At 36.2% G+C, this 24,352-nt stretch overlaps 2 protein-coding genes across 3 annotated transcripts; both read right to left on the bottom strand.

Annotated features, from left to right (window-relative positions):
- Positions 1–44: 44 nt before the first annotated feature.
- Positions 45–5,302, bottom strand: LOC125259949 (succinate dehydrogenase [ubiquinone] iron-sulfur subunit, mitochondrial-like). Its single transcript, XM_048177974.1, is given in 9 exon segments — positions 45–446; positions 2,273–2,395; positions 2,481–2,582; positions 2,688–2,804; positions 2,995–3,045; positions 3,047–3,132; positions 3,297–3,382; positions 4,166–4,299; positions 4,962–5,302. Coding segments are annotated over 9 exon segments (843 nt in total). The 5' UTR covers positions 5,025–5,302; the 3' UTR covers positions 45–365.
- Positions 5,303–10,949: 5,647 nt separating this feature from the next.
- On the bottom strand, positions 10,950–21,701 carry tmem240a (transmembrane protein 240a). Of its 2 annotated transcripts, none has more exons than XM_048179102.1 (4): positions 19,829–21,701; positions 19,454–19,560; positions 17,486–17,694; positions 10,950–12,061 (listed from the first exon to the last, which is right to left on the bottom strand). In XM_048179102.1, exons 1-4 carry the CDS (start codon positions 19,883–19,885, stop codon positions 11,907–11,909), a joined length of 528 nt encoding a protein of 175 aa, XP_048035059.1. In that variant the 5' UTR covers positions 19,886–21,701; the 3' UTR covers positions 10,950–11,906. The 2 variants fall into 2 exon arrangements, with proteins under 2 accessions (XP_048035059.1, XP_048035060.1); XM_048179103.1 differs by having other exon boundaries at positions 19,454–19,644; positions 19,829–21,699.
- Between the last annotated feature and the right edge of the window lie 2,651 nt (positions 21,702–24,352).

Raw genomic sequence — 24,352 nt, 5'->3', positions numbered from 1 at the left:
TAGGCAGAGCACAATTTGTAAACAGATGACTGTGATCTTAAACATTCAGATATCTGAGTATGTTTTATAGCAAGCAAAGTTATAGGACAGTACAGTACATCTACCACACAAACTAGTACACAAATTTTGTTATTACATGTTAAATATGATGACATTTTTTACAGCTTCCTGCATTCTGATACTCATTACAGTATAATAACCTCAATCCAATTTTTTTTTTTTTACATTAGCAGTAACTATAGGTCTCCACTATCAAACAAAGTAAAAACTAAATATCCCATATTAGCAGAGCACTCCATACTGGATTTACACATTTACACAATAATTTAAATCATTTAATACATTATATTTCCTGAATGTACAAGTCAGATGGCTGTCGATCTCTTTTCTTTGTAAGTCGCCATCATTTTCTTAATCTCTGCTATGGCCTTTCCGGGATTGAGTCCCTAAACAGAGGAGAGGACAAAACAGATTAAAACGTATCCAGTAACAAATGGGAGACACTAAACAGAAGGTATTGCAAACAAACGTTTACTTAAAGGGTTAGTTCACCCAAAAATTAAAATTCTGTCATTTATTACTCACCCTCATGCCGTTCCACACCCGTAAGACCTTCGTTAATCTTTGGAACACAAATGAAGATATTTTAGTTGAAATCCGATGGCTCCGTGAGGCCTTCATAGGGAGCAATGACATTTCCTCTCTCAAGATCCATAAAGGTACTAAAACATATTTAAATCGGTTCATGTGAGTACAGTGGTTCAATATTAATATTATAAAGCGACGAGAATATTTTTGGAGCGCCAAAAAAACTAAATTTAGTGATGGCCGATTTCAAAACACTGCTTCAGGAAGATTTGGAGCATAAATGAATCAGTGTGTCGAATCTGCTGTTCGGAGCGCCAAAGTCACGTGATTTCAGCCGTTGGCAGTTTGACACGCGATCCGAATCATGATTCGATACACTGATTAATTTATGCTCCGAATCTTCATGAAGCAGTGTTTTGAAATCGGCCATCACTAAATAAGTCGTTATTTTGGTTTTTTTGGAGCATCAAAAATATTCTCGTCGCTTTATAATATTAATATTGAACCACTGTACTCACATGAACTGATTTAAATATGTTTTTAGTACATTAATGGATCTTGAGAGAGGAAATGTCATTGCTTCCTATGCAGGCCTCACTGAGCCATCGGATTTCAACTAAAATATCTTAATTTGTGTTCCGAAGATTAACAAAGGTTTTACGGGTGTGGAACGGCATATGGGGAAGTAATTAATGACAGAATTTTCATTTTTGGGTGAACTAACCCTTTAAAGCTGCAGTCCGTAAGTTTTGCCTCTTTGTCGCCATCTCTGTTTGAAACCTGCAATTGTGGAATTATCATCTTTACGATGTGCATCGGCACGGCTCTTTAGCACAGGATGAATCTAATGTTTTGAGGAGTATGTGTGGGCTGTCAATACTGTATTTCAGAATCACAAATTATACGTCTTGGAAGTATGACCAAAATAAGAATTTTCACCAGAAAAAGTAATCTGAACAAGTAAGTAACAATTCTGCCACTTTTGTTCTGACCAACTGAGGAAAAAAAGCATTACAACAAATCGCGCTGATCGTGGTGATTAAATATAGCGATCGCTTAGCTCAGATCATGTCAAACCGTGCAAATTATTATTATTGTTATATTTTGTTCTTAAATTGTTAATGTTAACAACATCAGCATTGCGTGACTATGTATTTAGTGTGTATTAGCGTTACCTGTAGATTTCAATTTCTGTAGCCACTCTGCAGTCCTAAGTCTTTTGCTTTTGTCTACAGGTGAATCTCCAGTTGTCACTGATGATTGTCGTTTTGACCTTTCCGGATTACAATCCGCCATCAAAATGATAAATTTAATTATTCCAGCTGCGGTGAGAAAAGGCTATAATTGATCCGCCTCACATGCGATATATCCTACTAGCCGGGACTTCTTTATGTGTACAGATGTGACGTAATGACGCAAAGACAAACAGCGGCATGCTCGTATTCCCCGCAGAAACCTACCAGTACCACTCGAATTATAAAACATTATTACAAGCTTACTGTTGTGAATCAGGCTAAGGTAAGGAGATAGTTTTGAACACTGGCTGGTTATGTACTTGCTCAAAAATTGATTTTGGATCATTTTAGCCCAAAAAAGTTACAGACTGCAGCTTTAATGTCCAACGACAGAGAGTCTGGTCCATCAAAGTGAAGAGCGGCTACAGTTTGATGGGAAGATGGCCTACCTTGGGACATGCACTTGTACAATTCATTATTGTGTGACAGCGGTAGAGGGAGAAAGGGTCCTGTAATTTGGACAGACGCTCTTCTGTAAAGTCATCACGAGAATCAATCATCCACCTATATGCCTGCAGAATTCAACAGAAATCAGTGTTTAAGAAATAAAAATAACATTGTTCAAATAAGAAACATTCTAAAGAGAAAAATAAATACCTGCATGAGCACAGCTGGACCAAGGTACTTGTCTCCATTCCACCAGTAACTAGGACAACTGGTGCTGCAGCAGGCACACAGAATGCATTCATACAGGCCATCCTATGAGCACAGGGAAGGGTGTTTAAAAAAAAAAACATTAGCAAGGATTACAATCACCCTTCACACTGACAGAATCAGTTAAATATTCAGCAGAAGGTCTCGAACCAGCTTTTCACGGTCCTCGATTGTCTGGAGGTACTGCTCTTTTCCCTGCTTTGACTCATCCTTCTTCTTTAGATAGGGCTCGATGGACTTGTACTGTGCATAAAAGTTGCTCATATCCTAAAACAACAGTTGATAAAATTACAGATATATTCTGTTTATTTATTTAATAAGGACAATTCACATTAATCAACATCAGTATAAAATACAAAATGAAAACATGCCGAACTATAGCAACATTGCAAATTTGCATTGTACTTGACAGATTTAAAGATAAAGATGGATATTCAGTTAACAGTGGTTTACTCACAGGGACAAGATCTTTCACAACATACATGTGAGGTAGAGGGTAAATCTTTGACAACTTTGCTGGTATTTGTATCTATTTTGTTTATACAGGCTAAAGTGTTGCCCCCATTGATGTTCATGGCACACGAGCCACAGATACCTGTAAAATTATATGCAGAAAATCACAAAAAAATACACAACATTCTGTCATTATGTAACATTAATAGGACACAGATATGTTAAGTAGTTTATTTTGTGCTCTATTTATTTTTAAAATACTTATTTTATTTCTATTTAAATGTATTTATTTTTATATTCCTTTACCCTCTCTACATGAGCGTCTGAAGGTGAGTGTCGGGTCCATGTCATTTTTAATTTTGATGAGGGCATCAAGAACCATTGGACCACATCTAGGATGAGAAAATGTTTTGAAAATTTTGTGATATATATATATATATATCATATGAAGACTTCAGATGCAAAAGCCTCCAAATTCCATCTGAAATTTTCTTCTACAATGAGCATTTTTATCAAGCTTGTATGTTTAGGTTCAGTAATTTCACTTTAATGGCAATTACTAAGTCCTTTTCATTGCCATTAAAGTGAAATAGCTGAATATAAACATATAAGCTTGATAAAAATGCTCATTTAGAAGAAAATTTCAGATGGCACTTAGAGGCTTTTGCATCTAAAGTCTTCTCATATATATATATATATATATATATATATATATATATATAATGCATACTGGTGGTTTGAAAGGCATGAGGAAGAGTAAATGAGGACAGAATGAATTTTTTTTTTTATTGGTGAACTGTTCCTTTAAGTGATAAAATTCTGTCTTCATTTACTCCCCTTGTTCCAAACCTGTATGAATTCTTTGTTCTGCTGAACACATAAAGTAATATATTTGGAAGAATGTTTGTAACCAAGCAGATCTTGCCACCCATTGACTGCCATAGTATTTTTTTTTCCCTACTATGGTAGTCAATGGGGGTCAAGATCTGCTTGGTTACAAACATTCTTCCAAATATCTTCCTTTGTGTACAGCAGAACAAAGACATGTATACAGGTTTGGAACAACTAGAAGGTGGAGTAAATGATGACAGAATTTTCATTTTTAGTGAACTGTTCATTTAAGTGCAACATTTGTACTTAATGTCTAGCATTTGTGTAAATATTGGTGTACTTACGTGTTCAAATCAACCTCATAGGTTTGCATGCGGGGCTTGTCACCAGTTATATCAGGGTCCCATCTATAAATCTGAAATTTCTTTATTTTTGGCTCAGGGGCAGGGGCAGCTGCTGTCTGGGCATATCGCACCAGCTGAGGTAGAGCGAGGAAAATAAAAGATAGATCAACATAAGACATGTTATGAGTTTACTGACATTATAACACAAACAACATAGCATTATTAAATAAAACACATAGCATCCCTCCAACTATAAATTATATTAAGTAAAATTAAAAAATATACAAGTATATAACTATTATTTTCATGGCTTTGTAGAGTATGTAACTGTCTTTGGTCTGAAAAAGCTTAAAGCCTCGCCACCTGCAGGTGTATAAGAAAAGTGCGCGAGAGTTAATCACTGTTACTCAACTCACATTGAAATGAACTGTAGTGTACAACAGCTTTCAATATCAGTCCTCCATACTATAAGGTCAGTTTAATTATAATAAACTTACACAGATATAATCAGAAAAGAAAAACCCAACTGAAGACGACGTTTTAATATGCTGCGCAACAGCGTTTTAATACGCTGCGCAACTAGCTCTGCCTAATAAACATGTCACACCTGCGCAGCGTTTCCCAAAAGCATCGTAAGCTTAAGTTGACGATCAATTTAGCCTTACAATGCTTTTGGGAAACGCTACCCTGGTAAGTAAGTTCCCTATAAAGCACGATGGTCTCACACATCCCACATAATCATACATGCGCACTTCTTTTAGGATGCTGACAGACAGAACTCGTATAAACAACGTACCACCAATGTCCTACAGCTGCGAAAAGCAACAGAGCTGCGAGTAAGAGAAGTGCATACGAACATCTTTCCACGTCAGTGTTGTTATGAAGGAGTTTCGTGACTTAAGCGGCTTCTTCAACAACAGTTTCAAGTATGTAATATGCCATCTGCTGCTCCTCCTCCTAATGCCAGCGTGAGCGAGCGTAGATGGGCGTCAATTTGTCCTCCGACAGTAGCAGTACAAGTACCTGAAGCATCTTTCAGTAAACCCACAATCATTCAAATAATGTGGAAACATTGTGGTTTCCCCGACTGGGAATCTTAATTTGTGTTAAGGTGAACGAAGGTCTTGTGGAACGACGTCATGAGGGGGAGTGATAAATGACATAGGCCAATTTTAATTTTAGGGTGAACTAACCCTTTAAATCATTAAACAAATACTCATAGGCTATCTGATAAAGCCCTAATTGAATTCCTGAACCCTGTAATGTTGTTAATTTTACCTTAGTTTTTTATTATTGAACTCAATGGGATTTTAATATGATTATTTCTATCAGCTTTATAGATTCTTTATTGGCATCTGGTTCCATGAAGAATCTTTAACATTCCATGGAACATTTCCATTGCACAAAAGGTTCTCTATAGTGGGGAAAAAATATCTTTAAATTATTTAAATATTCTTTACACTAAGAACAAAATGTTGTTGTTGTTGTTTTGTTTTTGTTTGTTTTTTTAAAGCGGAACTCAGTAAGATTTGCGAAGCTCCCCCTACAGGTTCCTTCAGTGAATCACACTGTCGTAAATACTCCAAGCGCAGCTCTGGACTACAACGACTACAACGCTCACCAGCGCAGTAGTTTTGCAAATACAGTACAAGAAATCTCAATGGAGGTGGGTAATTTTCGAAATTGTTTTATATACATTGTTTTTGAATTACCGTAAAGCATTTTGTCACTCTCGCGTGAACGTGAACATGAGGCGAGATTGTGTCGGGTCGGCGCAGCTCAACTTGCAAGTACTATTTTCTGGCGTAGACGTGCCAGAGGGGGTTAGTGCACGTCTCAAACACACCACCACAAGTCAATTAACCATCGTAAGGACTTAGAAAACTATTTATGAAGGTAAAAAAGTTGCTTAGTTCTGCTTTAATTAACTGTTTACTAAAAGTGAACACAAAATGGTTATTATATGGCCAAAAACACCTTTTGGAACTTGTGTATATAATATAATAAAGTAGATTTTTTTTAAAGTATTTTATTATTTTTTATTTTATGTTATACATTTCATCACTATGTGCGGTCCCCCATGATACTGACTATGAAAAAGGAAACTCTAGAAAAAGTGGCTGATAGACTAAACAAAAATCCATATTAAAAAATAAGCATAAGCAGTCGCAAGGGCCATAATCTTTACCTCATAAGATGATATGAGGAGCAACTCACATATCACACAGCATCAAAAGGTCTGGATTCACATAGTAAAAACCTGACCTCTTGGTACTGTAAGCAGCCTTAAACCAAATTTGAATCAACATTATGAAACTAAATAGAGAAATATAGCAGGAATATACCATGCTCTTGCATAATGCTGCATATATTTAAGACTTCATAATAGTTATATGAAATGCCTGACATCTTTATTCTTCATTATTAAGAAACTGATATCAAGATGCCTCATGTGTGACTGTGTGTTTTTGTTGTTTGTTTGTTTCTCCCCATATAATGAAAGTCAGTGTGCTCCAGTGTTGTTTTGGACATCCACTGGCTTTCATAATATCTTCATATGTGTTCTGCAGGAGAAAAAATTCATATGGGTTTCGAATGACATGAGTAAATGATTGTTCATTTTTGGGTGAACCTTTAAGTTTAGAGAATAGAGAGTTAGTTGACCCAAAAAATTAAAGCAATATAATCACCACTTTCAAGGTCCAGAAAGGTACTAAAGACAGTCAACATGACTCAACCTTAATTTTATGAAGCAATGGAATACTTTTTGTTTGCAAAAACAACAACAAAATAACAACTTTATTCAACAATATCTTCTCTTCTTTGTCATTCTCATTCGTTGTTTACGTCAGAATGCTGACTCATTATTGGCCGGCTCACGTGATCAGCTTTGGCCAATACTGATCTGGCATTCAGATGTAAACATGGAAGCCTTCACTGTACTTACTGCGGCAACTGCGTAACAATAATGACAGGGAAGAGAATAGATTGTTGAATAAAGTCTTTTTTTTTTTTGCGCACAAAACGTATTCTCGTCGCTTCATAAAATTAAGGTTGAACCACTGCAGTCACGTTGACTGTTTTAACGATGTCTTTAGTACCTTTCTGGACCTTGAAAGTGTCGGTTAAATGGGCGAGTCATATACCTCACAGATTTCATCAAAAATACCTTAATTTGTGCTCAGAAGGTAAACGAAGGTGTTTCGGGTTTAGAACGACATGAGGGTGAGAAATTTCATTTTAGGGTGAACTAACCCTTTAAATCATAAAACAAATACTCATTTCTGATAAAGCCCGAATTGTATGCTGAAGCCTGTAATGTTGTTAATTTTATCTTAGTTTTTTGTTATTGAACTCATCTGAAAAACATTATTCAGGTTTTTGCTGTACAAAATTTAGCTGATCCACAGCGAAATACTAAATGCCAAATGCAATGGTATTTCTGCAGATACTCATCACTTTAGGAAGGAAAACGGAGTGAAGAGAATTTTAAAACACCTTTGACAGCATTTTAAGATAACCCCATAGGAGCAGAGCACAATGCCAGAGCAGTCCATTGTATTAACAGCTCAGCCACCTCGTTGTGCATGCCAACAACAGCAGAAAACAGAGTTTCTGGGAGTTGAATGGATCTTGACTGGGATTTTCGAGAGACATCAATAATTACGGTTGAAAAAGCATTTAAACATCCCTTCAAGGTAAAACTGGGATGGTGTTTATCGGCCTTGTCTCATTTCCACCCAGAGATCTGCAGTGACTCCTGGATCAAAAGCAATCTTATTCAGGCCTCAAGTGGAGTAGTCTACGTTTATCTGTCAAGTGAGTCCCACTTCTGCCAGAAGAGCTTTTAACAAATCCCTTTGACCTTATGAGACAGAAGGATTTTATTTAAATCTGTCATTTAAATATTGTCCTCAATAGTTAAACAGTTCAGATATTTCATTTCCCACCTATAACGGAGCACATTTACAGCCTTACATGGTTTAATGTCAGTCAGTGTAAATCAATGTCTAACCTACACACACACACACACACACACACACACACACTGGTTTCCATCTTTTATGGGGACTTCCCATAGATGTAATGATTTTTATACTGTACAAACTCTATCCCCTTATACCTACATTACCTAAACCTACCCGTCAAAGAAAACTTTGATGATTCCTGATAATTTACTTACCCCTATGTCATCCGAGATGTTTATGTCTTTCTTTCTTCAGAAGCTGCAATTTGGACCTTAAACCCATTGGTAACTGTTTAAGTCCACTAAATGGAGAAAAATCCTGGAATATTTTCCTCAAAAACCTTAATTTCTTTTTGACAGAAGAAAGAAAGACTTGAACATCTTGGTCTTGGATGACATAGTAAATTATCAAAATAGAGTAACATAGAGTAAATTATCAAAAATATTTTCATTCTAATGTGAACTAATCCTCTAAATATTCCAAAACTTTGACTGGTATTGTACATATATATTTTTTTCTTTCTAGGTTGCTGCATATTCAGAAGATGGTGTTTATTTTTAGTATATGGGTCACTGACCAATAAGTGTAAAAAAACCCTAATGGACATATAATTAATTTTGAAGTTTTATTAGGTGTTAACAATGAGATTATGTGATTTTTATAATCAATTAACACTGCTTTTGTCATTTTTTACAAGATGGACAAAATTTGTTACCAAAAATGTCATTCGTTTTACCGAATGACACTTTTGGTTATACCGAATGACAATATTTTCAAACAGGCTGTTATCTAGCTAGCTAGCTAGCAAAAGGACAATCAAACATTTTATATTTAGTACAAGTTTTTAAAGGTCCCGTTTTTCGTGGTTTTTTGAAGCTTTGGTTGTGTTTATAGTGTGCAATATAACATGTGTTCATGTTTCGCGTGTAAAAAAACACAGTATTTTTCACATAATTTACTTATCTGTATACCGCTGTTTCCACTGTCATAAAAACGGGCTGTTGACTTCCTTGTTCTATGAAGTCCCTCCTTCAGAAATACGTAACGAGTTCTGATTGTGCCAGCGGTTCCTGTGTTGTGATTCGACAGCAGCTTAGCGAACCTTGCCCGGAAAGGTCACGCCTCTTACCATAACGTGGAGATGCACGCGCTCAGTGTTATTGTAAACATGTCTTTAATTTTACCCTATCAATTTGAGCCGGAATCAGACCCGGTGATTGGACTGCGGGATGAAAATAACAGCGTTTCGACGACATGGCGACAAACACACTCTACAAACGCAACTCTTGTGTATTCCTGTGGGCGGAGGTTAGTCAAAAAACTGTTTTAGTGACGTCATTAAAGAAGGAAGTAGAGGGATGTAGTCCAAACTGGCCGTTCGATAGGCGACTTCTGTTAAATAAAATATCTCGCTTGGAATTGAACTTTGAGCTTTAAAATTTTACGGATTTTATTTATACTCTAACAACAACATTACACACTAACTAAAGTTTGAAACATGGGATCACGAACAACGGGACCTTTAAAATATTACAACATTTTCCATGTTTTGTAGCGGTTGTACCAAATGACCTGATGTTTTGGGACATGCGTATGAGCAAGTGAAAACATGAATTTTTCAAATAGTTAAAGGTGCTCTAAGCGATGTCACGCGTTTTTAGGCCAAAACATTTTTTGTCACATACAGCAAACATCTCCTCACTATCCACTAGCTGCCTGTCCCCTGAACACACTGTAAAAAAACACGGTCTCTGTAGTCGCCACAAGCTCCGAAAACGGCAATAAAAACAAACTGGTGCAGCCTGGACCACGAATCATAATAAACACGCTCCAGCCAATAACCTACAAGAATGATTTTAAATGCGCGTTCATGACTGTTTCAGGAAGCACAGAGGGGAGGGGGAGGAGGAGGAGGAGGGAGGGTCTAGCTAGCCTCTGTTTTGTTTGACAACACTTCGAACGTCAACAGGAAGTTACTCCACCCAGGATCACTTAGAGCACCTTTAAAAGAGAGTTTGTTACTTTGCTTTATGACCATGTGGTCCTTTGCAGGTGTCTGAACTGAATGATGTCACATCCTGTCACATGATATTAAACACATGACTTGATCCAAAATGGTCTCTTTATATTGGTTACTCCAAATGACATCAATGAAATTCATTTTTCTGGACATTCTTTCTCATAACAAAGCAATGACTTCTACACATAATTTTAATACCATGTTGATATATGATGCCAGAATGAAAATATATACATTTATTACATTTTTAGATTTTTTAATCACAAATGAAATGGCTGTATTGGCCTTTGTACAGTTAAACCGAATGACCTTTAGACACTTCAAAATCTTTAAAATACCTTTATATGTAGGAAAATATAATTAAAAACTTTTGGATTCATACTTGATGTCAAACAATAGTTTTTTATTATTATTAAGGCTTTTGGACAAAAAAATGACCCTTCACGTCATTGACCCATATTGTGTTTGCTTTTGATTTTTAGCCTATTTTTTTGTCAGTTGTTTTTAATTGAAAGCATCAAAGTCTATCTATCACTTCCTCATCATCAATTTTTTCCACCATAGCATTGGATCTCTATTAAACTCAGCAGTTCACATGAGTTTCATTCATGTTACCACAGGTTTTGGTTGCCATACAATATTTTGTTTAAATATCATGAATATTACTATTTTGTTTTTTTATATTAGCAATAGAAAGGTTAGTAGTGACTGTGTAGCTCCTTCCCCTTAGCATGTGTGTTATGTGTGATTGTCCCATGTACACCTTCAGTCGTTGAGAAATGACACATCCCAAAACTAGGGGTCACTGTTGTGCTTCAATGGCACTTTTAATAAAACAGACATTTTATCTTCACAACAGCAATGTCTGGACATAAAGAGGAAGAGAAAATTGGGTCAGGGCTCTCTGTGCTGGCAGGCTGGTTGTTCTTGTTTGAGTATGGAGTAGTTTAAACGTAGACCTGGAAGGGCTATTGGACACAGTGTAGGGAAGACAAGGCAAGTGCTAGCGGCTCTCTCACACAGGACAGATGACGTTCAAAACAGCAAAAAGAGCCCTGACCGCTCATTTCAACCTTCCTGCACTCTCCTTTATTTACAGATAAAATTAATACATTCATTAATTTCACGTAGTAACAAAGCTAATCAATCATTTTTTTTTAGAGTGATCTCTTTTTCATCCATCCAAAAAGTTCACATATCACATCTGCATTCAAAATTCTTTCCTCTTTATGTTTTTTCTCTCTTTTTATACAGTTACCTCTTACTCCTGTGTTCATTTAAATCCCATAAAACAATATGTATAACTATTTACATGATCATTAATCTCTAACTATACCATCACAAAACCATGACCTCCGCCCTCCCACCCCACCCGCTTATCACCCCCCTCCCAAAAAGTTGTATCCTGATGAAAAAGCTAAAAAAGGTGGGAGGGAAAAGCAAGGAATAAACATGAATTGACTCCCAATGTCTCATAAAACGATTTCTTGCATCCTCCCCCATTCTAAAAGTGCATGCCTAGAATCAGCAATTGAAAATAAAATGCCTGTACAGAAAAAAACCTTTCTAAACCGTTCGCCAAATGTGGCGAACGTGGACACAGATCAGCATATTGGCAACAATAATCTTCTTTCTTCTTTTGGCAAATACTTGAGTGGTTCTTGAAGGTCTAAAAGATGTAGTGGAACAATTAAAGTGGGTCTCTGAGGCAGCAGCTGGTAATGAAGCAGTTTTGGGGAAACTGCTGTTAAAGTCAGAGGTGGCGGGGGCTGGGATGACCGTTGTGATAGAGCTTCTGCTTGATGTGCACCATGTTTCCGCTGGAATCCTCCAGTTGCCGAAGCTGTGCGCGTCTACGGAGGTCCCGAAGGTTGCAGAACTGTGGCAACCACGACCAGGAAGGGGTATCTGTGAGCGGCACAGGGAAAAAAAACGCATTAGGATCGGTCAAACTGTGGTGTTCCATACATTCTTAATGACTAAGCTAATGAGACGGTTAAGAAAAGGAAAAAAATGTACATTTTATAATGAACCAGCATGTCTACACAATGTGTTAATGGAAACAGCATGTGGGTCCAGACGTGGAGACTAGGGTAGAGGTATAACAAAACCACAGAGAGTTCCTCAGACAGCCCCGCCTCTCACAACTAGCCCTGTTGGAAGTGTGTCAGTGTGTGTGAAAGGGAGGCGATGGGGGAGAGGGGGGTTATTTATAGCATTCCATGGGTATGCCATCTACTAGGACTGTCGTGAAGGGTATACAGAGGAAGACAGTGAATAAGGGTTTTTTAAGCCTTATAGCTGGATCAAAAGAAAGAAGACTTCAATATAGAGTTGGATAATAAACGGATGCAATAGGCAGAGTTCTTGTGTTTAAACGAAAGGGGTATGTTATTCGTAACAATCACTTTTATTAGCATTAATAGCATTTTTATTAAAATATAATATATATAAAAGATATATATATATATTTTAATATAAATTAGATATTAAATATATATATTTTATATATAAAGATATAAAAAATATATTTTATTAAAATATTTTATTGTTAAAATATGCATAAACACAATATAAAATGTATGGAAATGTAAATATACACAACATTTATTATGATGTAAATCAGTTATCAGATATATTCTCGTAAAGAAAATTATTTTTAAGATAAATATATAAAATATTTTATTATTAATATATGGGTATACATATTCATAATATAAAATATGACATAAAAATTTAAAATGATTCATTATTACAGTATAATTTAGTTATCAGATGTATTCTTGTCTGAAAAGAAAATTATATTAAATTATATAATATACATATTCATATGAAAATATAAACATTTAAAATATTTCAATATTACAAAATAAATCAGTTATCAGATATATTGCCCCTAATCTGACCAGAAAATAATTTTTAAAATGTGAAAAATATTTAAAAATATAAAAGCTAAATGTATAAAATATTATTTATTAGGGATGTAACGATACCCTCATGTCACGATTCGATACATATCACGATACGATATTATTGCGATACATGTGGTAAAAGGTTAACAAAAAATTAACTGTTGATTAAAATGCTAAATTTGGTATCACATTGGGGGTGGAATTTAATAGGCTTGGACTTGGTGCTGATAACCCAATGCACAGGATGATGTTTGATACCAGAATAAAAATATTCATGATTCTGAAGCTGAAAATACAGAAAAATAAGAATATGCTTGCACTCTGTTATCGACTGGATATATTTAAAATAATGTAGGCCACTTTTTAAGACATTTGGCATTATCCGGACCCACAAATATTCCCCCATTGCATTATTATACATTATATTCAACATGATATATAGTAGTTCAATGTAGTACTGACACTAAAACAATCACACAGTAATTTTCATTTTGGGTGAACTATACACAATACATATCCATATTGTTGCATTTTTGTATTGTGATATATTGTGACATGATATATTGTTACACCCCTAATATTTATTCATCATTACAGTATAAATCAATTAGCAGATATATCACTCCTGAGCTGAAAATTATTAGGGGCTAAAGAATAACAGCAAACAGTCAAAGCAATTCTAAAATAGGAAATGAAAGCTAAAATTCAAGGTATGTGCTTGAGTGCACTGTATATGTATTGTGTGTGTGTGAGTATGACTGCACGCTTATACGTCTCGCCAGCTTGCCTTCTCTTTCCAGCTGCTCTTTGTCTATTTATAGCACTCGCACAGTGCAAGGGTGCAAGTCTCTGTGTGTGTGTGCTGGTGGGGGTGGGGGCATGACAGCATCTCTCTCCCACCTTCCTTTCCATCAACCTCACCTTCACTCCCTATCTTGGTGAGGCTAAATGAGGCTGACCTGCCATCAACGTCACAATTTCACAGCTGTGGTGTGCTTTACTAGAGGGGCATCCCCAGTATTTTTTTCAGTAGGTCATATCATATGGAGATACCATTTTGTGTTTGTGCTGCTCAAAAAAACTGGTAAATATTTTTACACAGAGCTCTGGAACACTTGATTCTGATTGGTCAATTGGTGAATTCCAGGGTCTGATGTTTTCTCACTTTTGTCATCTTCCTGTATTGACCTTATGTAGCCCCGCCCACTGAGCTCACATTTTGTTCTGTCTTCCAATTTGTATTTCCACAGCATGAAGGTAAGATCTTACAGATTTATGAATGAAACGCTCGTTTTAAAATCGTCTACTGACATTTGTTATGACATCCGCTTCAAACATTACAATTCTCATGATAGCTTTCGTTAACTCTACAATAAGTAAATCTACTTCAACAGCTAATTCCACTTTCACAGCAATGCCATAGAAATATACAGAGCTACCGCCAAAATGGAAGTTCAAACACAATATTTTACTCACTGCTTAAACGTCTCTCATTTGACACCTCAACTCATTTTTTCTAATTTCATTCAAATTCAGCTGATGCCACTTTGCATCTCAGTTGTAGCGAAAATGACCTTTTTCAGTTTTAATATTGCTGGAATATTTTTGCAGTTGTTCGTCTTACTACTTTTGTACTTTATAATGGGCTGGGGGGTTTTTTCGTAGCAGAAGCTTTGAGATAATATACAGGTAATATTATACAATAATTTTAAACTCAAATAGCCTACACATTTTTTATTTATTTTATGAACAAGCCCTTGTTAGTAGTGGCCACTTTATAAATATATATGTGAGCAATAAGGTATGAGAGGCTGTGCTGTATCGTGAATAAGTCCGCTTCGCGTCGTGCCTAACAACACCCTTCAGCCGTGACTTATTTACGATACAGCACTAGCCTCGAGTACCTTATTGCTTTTATAAAACGGTTACCACAAAATACAAATATTAAAGACAGAAATATGTATCAATGCAACTTTCATTAAGTAAACGTTTTCTAAAAGCCTTCCTTCCGCCGGAAAAAATAGTCCCTGACCGTGAACAGCAACAGAAGTTACATTATTACACCATTAGATGGCGGCAAAGACTGTCTTTATGAGTGTGTCAGTCAGTAGCGAAGACTTTTACAATGAAAAGACTGAATTGTTGTGAACACGGAACAAGACGCAACTGACAAATGCTTTGACTAGCGCTGTCAGTCATGGGAAAACCCCTTAACTGTTAAAAGGACAAGATAATACATCGGACATTTAAACAGATTTTTTATTATGAACATAGGACTGACCTGAAGGAAAATTCTAAATCTGAATGCAGGAAATAAACTCACTTATTCGATCTTTTTCTCACAACACTCTTCTACATAATACAGTAAGCTTCAATGAACAATATCAATTGAGAACAAACAGTTTATGTTGCTAAGAGTGGTTGCTAAGGGTGTTGTGTAGTGATACACAGAACCGTTGGGTGAAGCGGTCATAGCCGTGTTTTATCGTGAATAAAACACAGATATTGACCAACCAGAATCAAGGACAGGAACTAACCATTTTATATATATATATTCTTCAAAGCTTTCTTGCTTTCTTGATCTATCACTCACCTTGGCCCACTATTAATTACTAGTTCATCCAATGAATACACTAATCATATTAAAACTAAAAGCATTCCATTTTAAAGCACTATTTACATATTCTGCCACAGCTTATGTACCTCTTTACTCTCAAAGGACCACAGACAACTGTTATAAACAACTGCTGTGTTGCCTGTGATTCAGTTACATTGAGTGAAAACCTGCTGTTAGTTTCTGCAGCCACAGTCATCATCTTAATACATTCATTACTGAGGGTGATAATAACAGGGCAGAAGGGGAGCGCTGACAGCTGATGAAAATGAAAAATGTAGGTGTGTAAATGTTTGGGGACAGAAAATTGAATTTTGGGAGTGTTTGGAAAAAAACATGTTTATTAACATAAAACCAATACAGTGGGACACATTTTAAAAACGTATTTAGAAATGTATAAGGATTTAATTCTATACAAATCACTCTAACTGTACTGTATATTATATTATAAAAAACACTTATATAATAATTCAAAAGTACAGTTTTTACTCTTGTTCATTTAATTTTGATATTTTACTCTTTGAGACACAGCTAATGTACTTTATTAGCTGTATGCGCACAAGCTGTCACTAACATTTAAAGGATTAGTTCACCCAAAAATGAAAATTCTGTTATTAAGTACTCACCCTCATGTCGTTCCAAACCCATAAGACCTTCGTTCATTTTCGGAAAACAAATTAAGATATTTTTGATGAAATCTGTCAGCATTCTGGCCTCCAACACACTGCAACGTTATTACCACTTTCAAGGCCCAGAAAGGTACTAAAGACATTGTTAAAATAGTCCATGTGACTACAGTGGTTCAACCTTAATGTTATGAAGCGTAGAGAATACTTTTTGTGCGCAAAAATACAAACAAAAATGACTTTATTCAACAATTTCTTTTTTTCCTTGTCATTCTCCTTCACTGTTTACATTGTAAACACAGTGCAGTGCTTCCAGGTTCTGCGTCAGAACACCGGCTCAGTATTGGCCGACGCTGTTCACGTGAGCACTACGATGCATGCTGACAAAGGAGCCGACCAATAATGAGCCGGTGTTCTGCACTGTGTCTACAATGTAAACAGCGTAGGAGAATGACAGGAAAGAGAAGAAATAGTTAAATAAAGACGTTATTTTAGTTTGTTTCATAAGTTTGAACCACTGTAGACACATGGACTATTTTAACAATGTCTTTACTACCTTTCAGGGCCTTAAAAATGGTAATAACGTTAAAGTCTATCGGAGGCCAGAAAGTTTACGAATTTCATCAAAAATATCTTAATTTGTGTTCCGAATATGAACTAAGGTCTTACAGGTTTGGAACAACATGAGGGTGAGTAATTAATGACAGAATTTTCATTTTTGGGTCAACTAACTCTTTAAGGCACTTGTTCTTCACAGTAAAGTGTTTGACGTCAATTCTTTAGTTTTTGAGATACAGTATTAGTACCTGAATACAATACATCCATTTAAATCTTGCACATAAAACATGCCATTTATTGAGCATGGAAATAACACTCAACCACATTCAACCTGAAAATGATCATGCTAAACAAAATATAATGGCAACAAATAAACAAAAAGCATTATTGTAAAAGATTTCTGTTCATAACATTAAATAAATTGTCACGTAAGGGAAGAATTTTGATTTTGATGCATAAAAAGAAATGCATGAACACTCACTTTCTCTATATAAGCTCAAATTTAATTTTCAATAACCAAATCCTGGTCTGCATAGTTCCTACAAGCATATTCTTTGTCCTTTACATCTATCCACATGTATGCTCTCCATAAACTCTTGGTTACAATGTTCTTCCCACTCACCATAATAGCGACTGGCTCTCCAGGCCCTCACAGCACAGTGCAAAGCTCCATCCAGCCACAACAACAGCCAGCTGATACAGAAGCCCAGCAACAGCCCCAGCATGAGGTCCATCTCCTGTTTGGTCACACTGTCACTCACAAAGTAATTCTCAGACGAGTCCACGAGCGAATGATCTCCATCATATGGAATTACGTAGTGAACATGATGCCTAAGGCAGAGAGTGGAAAACTCTGTTTAGAGGTTTACATTCAACAACAGAGGCGAACAGACATGAACAGTAAATATACTATGATAAAAGTATAAGAAAGTAAAACAATAAATTAGGAGATAGACAATGAGGACATATTATTGCACAAAAGGTTGCTTTGATAGTGCTTTCAGCAGGGTGGAAAAACATGCGTTTTCTATACTGATATTACTTGGATCCAACTGAGCTCAGTCAAGCTGGGTTTGTTGTCTTGGAACATATCAATGCATTAAACATATGGCACACAGCTGTCGCAAATAATGCATTTTTTGTTGCGCTGTGATGTTTATGGTGGTCTATGGGAAAATGTTTCAACAGAATTATAAGCAAGTGTCTCAGATAAGTGTTAAAAAAGACTTTATGCATGGGTAACTCTTCATCTGGTTTTGTAACTTAAAAAAATGACCGGACATGACAGCTTATTTCTTGTTGTATAGAACTAATTCATGCATAAGTTTAAGTTACATGCAGTGCAAGTGCAAATTTATTAGTTTTTCTGTAACACGTGATTTTAAAAATGTCCAACAATAGTTTGAACTCTCATTTTTTTCCAGTTAAGAAGGAAAAAAACTATAACAGTAGTAAAATTTTAAAAAGACAAGTCATACAGATGTTGATTTACATGTGAAGTGAAAGAAGTTAGACAGCTCATGTTTGCAGATGTCAAAGGACTGTATGTATGAACAGATTAACACTGACAAAATTATGCATGCATCTATAGGGAATGTCTATTAATGACAATGATCAACACAAAGCATGACAATATGGTTGATCTGTTTAATTGGTTTTAAGTTTCATGAAAAAAAAATCACATGAGAGTTTTATGCCTTGTTTCTGCAAATATCAAGGACAGTAAGCAGGTTTTCACTGACCATGACCCATTTATAACGCTCTTGGTCCTGATATGTGACACAGAATATACTCTATGTTTGGAAAGTGGAAGTAAAACCTGCGATTAACAGATCTCCACCAACAGTAAAGGTGTTAAAACATGCACATCTAATCGAGAACAATTATGAACTGACCTAATTTACTGTCAGATATTCTTACATCAACAACTTGTAATCAACAGTTGTAGCTTGAACAGAAACTGTTGTGCAAATGATAACTAACAAAACCAAGCTTCAGTACTATTTAATATAAAAAATGGGGTATATTAGCCTTGTAGGTCTATATAAAATACAAAATCTGTATGTAAATAAATAAATGGAGTATATTAGTCGTGTATGTCTTTACAAAATATAGACGTAAAAATTTAAATTTTTGTACTACACTAAACAAGTCCTGTCTTAAAATCACATTTTTATTTAAATAATATTAACGTAATTGTGTGGCCAACACACAAACCCAAAAGAACAACATCTCTGGCTGTGCTTGGAGAAAAATCACACCTTGATACGCAGAAAGAAAAAAAAAACACAAGCAGAAAAATCAAGGAGAATTCTCATTCTGAAACACCGACGCAAAGCAACAGTAACTGCTCAGTATTGATAAACCAGTCGAATTACGCCCAAATTGTGACAGAAACCCCACGAATACACATATAAGGCCTTAATGTGACAAAATCCATTTGGATAAATGAGATGAAATGGAAAACACTGTGTTTCGGGGGCTGGAGAATGGCTCAGGCCTATGAGCTGTTAGTAATAGATAGGGAAGCTGTCAATTTCTGGATCTCGTGCTAGAATTCAATTCATTAAAAACGTTTGGGTTTTTTTACCTTCCACAGTTGCAATGACAGACGCGGTCTTCCCCTCGTAAATGCGGTAAGATGTAGTTGTGAAAGCGGTCCAGGAGTGCGTTCATGTCCATTAAACACGCTATCGCCTGCAAAGAACCATTCGAGTCAACCGGGACATGACAAGCAGTATTGGAACACAGCAACCGCTACATGACCTGGTACTGTGACCACTGCAGGGGAAAATACACATTACATTGCCACATCAGCCAGTAATAGACACAAATAGGGTTGTGCTGTTTAATGAGATTTTTAAATGGACTTTCAGCGGTCCACGCTCTCGTTAAGCCCCGATTTCACTTTGAAAATGACAGAAATGCACAATTATGAAGTGCTTAGACAGACTAAAGGTCTTACCATGACAACTGAAGCACCGAGGATCATAAAAATCATGGTGGTTGTGATCATATGCATCAAAACTTCCGAACTCGCCTTTCCTCTTCCCCAGTCTGTTCAACAAATCCGGTTAAACTAAAAACATGCCGTCCCGGGAGAAGACGCTCATGGATGCGCCCTCGCCGCTACACCTGCCTCATTCCTGAACCCGCCAGATTGGGAAGTGTTCTTAAGGCGCATAGGGTTAGGATGACCAGATCTCGCTATCCCAGCGTATGAGCCTACACGCGCATTCACACAGTCTTCACCCACATCCAGCGATACGTTCCCCCAGTGCTGCAGTTGAATCCGCCTCAGCTGTGCGGTTGGGAGGGAGCTGAGGAGAGCGTCCTAGTCTGATTACTGATGCTACTGCTTTTGCGCTCCGACGTCGCTGGTAATGTCTTGCGAAAAAGAGCAATGCCAGTGTCAGCTAGTTCTCTGATATATCTGTCTAACAGTTGACATCTAGAAGACCTGAGATTCGTCGTCAAGGCTTTATTTGAAGAAATGTGTAGTCGGCTTTACATATCTGCTGCGATCGCCACACTGTATGTGGCAAGCCGCTTTAATATTCATTCCTTAAAAAGAAACTAGTCGCTACTTATGTATTTAAAATATATATTATTTACACACGCACGCACGCACACACACACAAGTGTGGGGGTGGTAAGATTTTTTAATTATTAATTATCTTATGTTCACCAAGGCTACACTTATTTAATCAAAACACAGTTAAACAGTAGCATGTTTACCCAACCTGGTCTCATAAGACGTAGTACGTATCGCTGCAGTTTCCAACAGAAACGAACGCTAGAGGTGGTAAAACATCAATAAGAGCTTTTGATCGTTTTCATACACGGTTGCGATTCAACCGGGGTCAGATTATGGATTAATAAAGACTCGTTTTCACGTCTCCTCGCGCAATATTATGTTATGACTTCAAAACGCTTTTTACCAGAGTGCACGATTTGTAAACGAACATACTTTGGACTTTGCATCGCTTAACCGGCTCTATATGTTACGCTTTTATTTTTTGCCATAACCAGCTTGCTCGGTAGCTCAGCCGATACGGAGCTGTACTTACGACAAAGAGTCCCCTGGGTATGAATCCCGTGAAAGGCGAGTGACGGTAAAAGAGAGCTCAAAGAGAGATCTAAACGGGCTGAAATAACGGTACGATCTTGGATGCTTTTTATGTCACGTTTGCTTTTGTTAACACTATCGGGTAGGTTTAGGCGTAGTGTCGGTGGGACATTATTTTAAAACGCAACGGAGTGCAAATTTCAAATCAGAACCGCGGTGATTCGTCTAAAAACCAACGTCATAAATCATACCATATTCACCCTATTATCTGCTCTGGCAAAAAAAAAAAAAAAAAAGAACATGCTTTTAGCGCCACTCAGTGGACATTTCACATCGAAACTGCAGCGATACGTATGTATGGGTACGTATTTTGTGACTTACGAAAATGTACCCACAGGTAGTTACCATATACCCACTAGGAAAGGTCAAGGATTTGCATATACCCGCTTTAAAAAGCACGAGGATACGGATTTGCCGCTCTATAATGTGCCGTGACAGATCGTAACGCCTCAGTTCTAGAGAAGCGGCAGCCTGACGTGCACGTGAACTGATTCTCTCCTCTGATTTAATACCAGTTACAGCGCGAAATAAACATGAATGTACAACTAAAGGTATGTTAAAAGATACAGTTTAACTTATCAAAATCCATATCATGTCTCATGTAATCGTTTAATCAGTGTTTCAACCACGGAATTAACCACGTTAATAAAAATGCTGGTAAACAAACAAACGTAACGTCACATTTACCTCAGAACAAGCATATTCAGTGACCATAAACTCATTAGTCAGCAAGAAAAATTAACTCTAGAGAGGAGCATTTAGCTTAATATGTACCATATTACATATTAATTATATATTTTTTAATGTTCTTTAATATATAATGCATGTTTGAATAAATCCATGAAGCTGACAGCCACCATTTAAATGTTTATATTTCAAAAAATGAATTGGAGTAGAATTAATTTTAAAGTTAGTAGGCCTACCAACTTTATTATTATAGAAATTTCCTTAAGTGTAATTTAAGTTTGTATACAAATCAGTTCATTTTAACCTTCAATATTAATGTAGTACCAATTTTACAGCATTAGTTGATAGAGATTTTTTTTCTTGAGAAAATTTGCCATGTACTGTACCTGATATACTACTTCCAAAATAACTGATACTGAATCGAATTGCAAATTTGTAAATTAACATGCATAACTATGATGACAGACTGTCAGGAAATTATGCAAAAAAGAAAACAAAATCCAAACAGGGTGATATTGTGACATACTGATATGCCTCATCTTTCCATTATTGTTAATAACCTGCACTCTTAAATGTGCATTGAAAATTGCCAGCTGATAAACCCCCGGGAATGCGATCATGGGGATTTGCTTAGGGCCCCCAATAACCTAAACACACCACTGCACAGTAATATTGTAAAACATTATTACAATTCTATTTTAATATAGGCCTATTTTAAAAATGTAGGCTAATTCTTATGATGGTAAAGATACATTTTCAGCATCATTACTCCAGTCTTCAGTGTCACATGATCCTTCAGAAATCATTCTAATATGCTGATTTGGTGCTCAAGAAATATTTCTTTTACTATCAATGTTGAAAACAGTGGTGCAGGAAATATTTCTATATGGAAACCATAATACATATACAATTAAGCTTATCTATAACAAAATATTTATGGCTATAGTTTAGTTCAATAAATCTTAAAAGATTAATTCAAATAAGTGTCTCGTAAATTTGTACTAGCATCAACTATTTAGTTGCATGGAACTGAAGAATTAATAAATATTACTCAAACTGGAATAGGTAGGCTATCAGCAATAACTGGAGTTTATATTAGGAAAGTAAATAGCTGAAATAGGAATCACAAAAAGATACTAGTTTTAAGGAATAAGTGTTAAAATGGCTTGCCACACATTGTAGGTTTTTGTTGATAAAGTAGGCTTCTTCAAGCCACCATACGACCAGATCCTTCTTTCTTAATATCCATTTGGGTTTATAAGCAGAATCTGCCATCACAGTTTTAAATCTTCCTATTTGATCCACAGCAGCCAGGAGCGTTTCTTCTCAATCTCGTGGCGGTGCGTGATCGTTTGTGCGCGTGAGAGGGGTGGGGGGAGAGACAGAGAGGGGGTTTGGGTGGGGAGTGGTAGAAGAGTCTTGACTAAATCACTTTTCCCGTAAAAACACGGCTGATCTTTTTCAATTAATGGAATGCACTACATTATATAGGACAGCCATCCCCCAAGGAGCGTGTAGTTTTTCCCAACGCATCCTCACGCCCCCTCACGCGCTCTGCAGTTCATATTGCGCCATTTCGTTTAGTCCATACGACTGTTCGGCTTCTGTATCCCACCTCATGTTCCCAAGGCTTTTCACGTTAACATGTGAAAGGACCTTGACCGAAGATAGAAAGCACTGACTGACTTGGCAGGAATTCAGGCTTTAAGTCTTAACTCAATTTCCTCCTGATGCACTTCAGTTTCTTTCCAGAGCGCGCAGTAATGCAGAGTGATAACCAAAACGCAACCAAATCCATTCTGTTGTACTAAAACATGCTTTGACAAGGGAAAATGCATCGGTGACGTTTTCAGTAAGCTTTTCATGCAAAACTTGCCGTTGTTTTTCCACTGTTATACACTAATTCATAATATACTAATGTGTGATGACACATCTTTATCTGTGAAGGTCACGGAGAACATGCCACGATGCCCCTCACATTCAGCAGCAACGCATTTCAGCACCCTGGAGAGCAGCAGTAAAGATTTACTGCTGACCACCATCAAACTCTCCCTCTCTCTCTCTCTCTCAATAAGCTGACACAATATAGACTGAAATGGAGAAAGAAATTAGTTTTTGTGAAAATCTGAAAATTCTTCAATTTATCATGATTAATAATGTTTAGATTATTATGAATCATTTTTTTCAGCAACAAGCTCAATTATCACATCGATTTAGATTATTTAAATGTTTAGTGAGTGCATTTTTTTTTTCTAGTTTCATCAAGATAGAGAGATTTAACATAATAAACAATAATAATACACTAGATGGTAGAGATTTCTTAATGGAAAAACTTTCTTATTTCTATTCTGTCATGTCTCAGTGAGTTGCATCATACTATAGCTAAACATTATGATTATAATTATTAATATACATGTAACTTGATTTTAACTACATTACATATTATATGAGCACATATCCTAATAGGAATTGGTGAATCCATAATGGTCAATATTCATTTATGCATGTTCATTTATTCATATTCTATGTAAATCATTCATTATCATTTTATTGCTTACGATTTTTAATGCTACTTATGATTTCAAGTAGGCCTATTCATATAATCTTACTTAATTACTCACATATAATCACAAGTATAATCACATATTTACTCCTTATTATGCTCTTTTGTTA

Source organism: Megalobrama amblycephala, linkage group LG24 (genome assembly GCF_018812025.1).
Source record: "Megalobrama amblycephala isolate DHTTF-2021 linkage group LG24, ASM1881202v1, whole genome shotgun sequence".
Taxonomy (NCBI): Eukaryota; Metazoa; Chordata; class Actinopteri; order Cypriniformes; family Xenocyprididae; genus Megalobrama; species Megalobrama amblycephala.
This window is presented reverse-complemented; position numbering and strand designations above follow the sequence as displayed.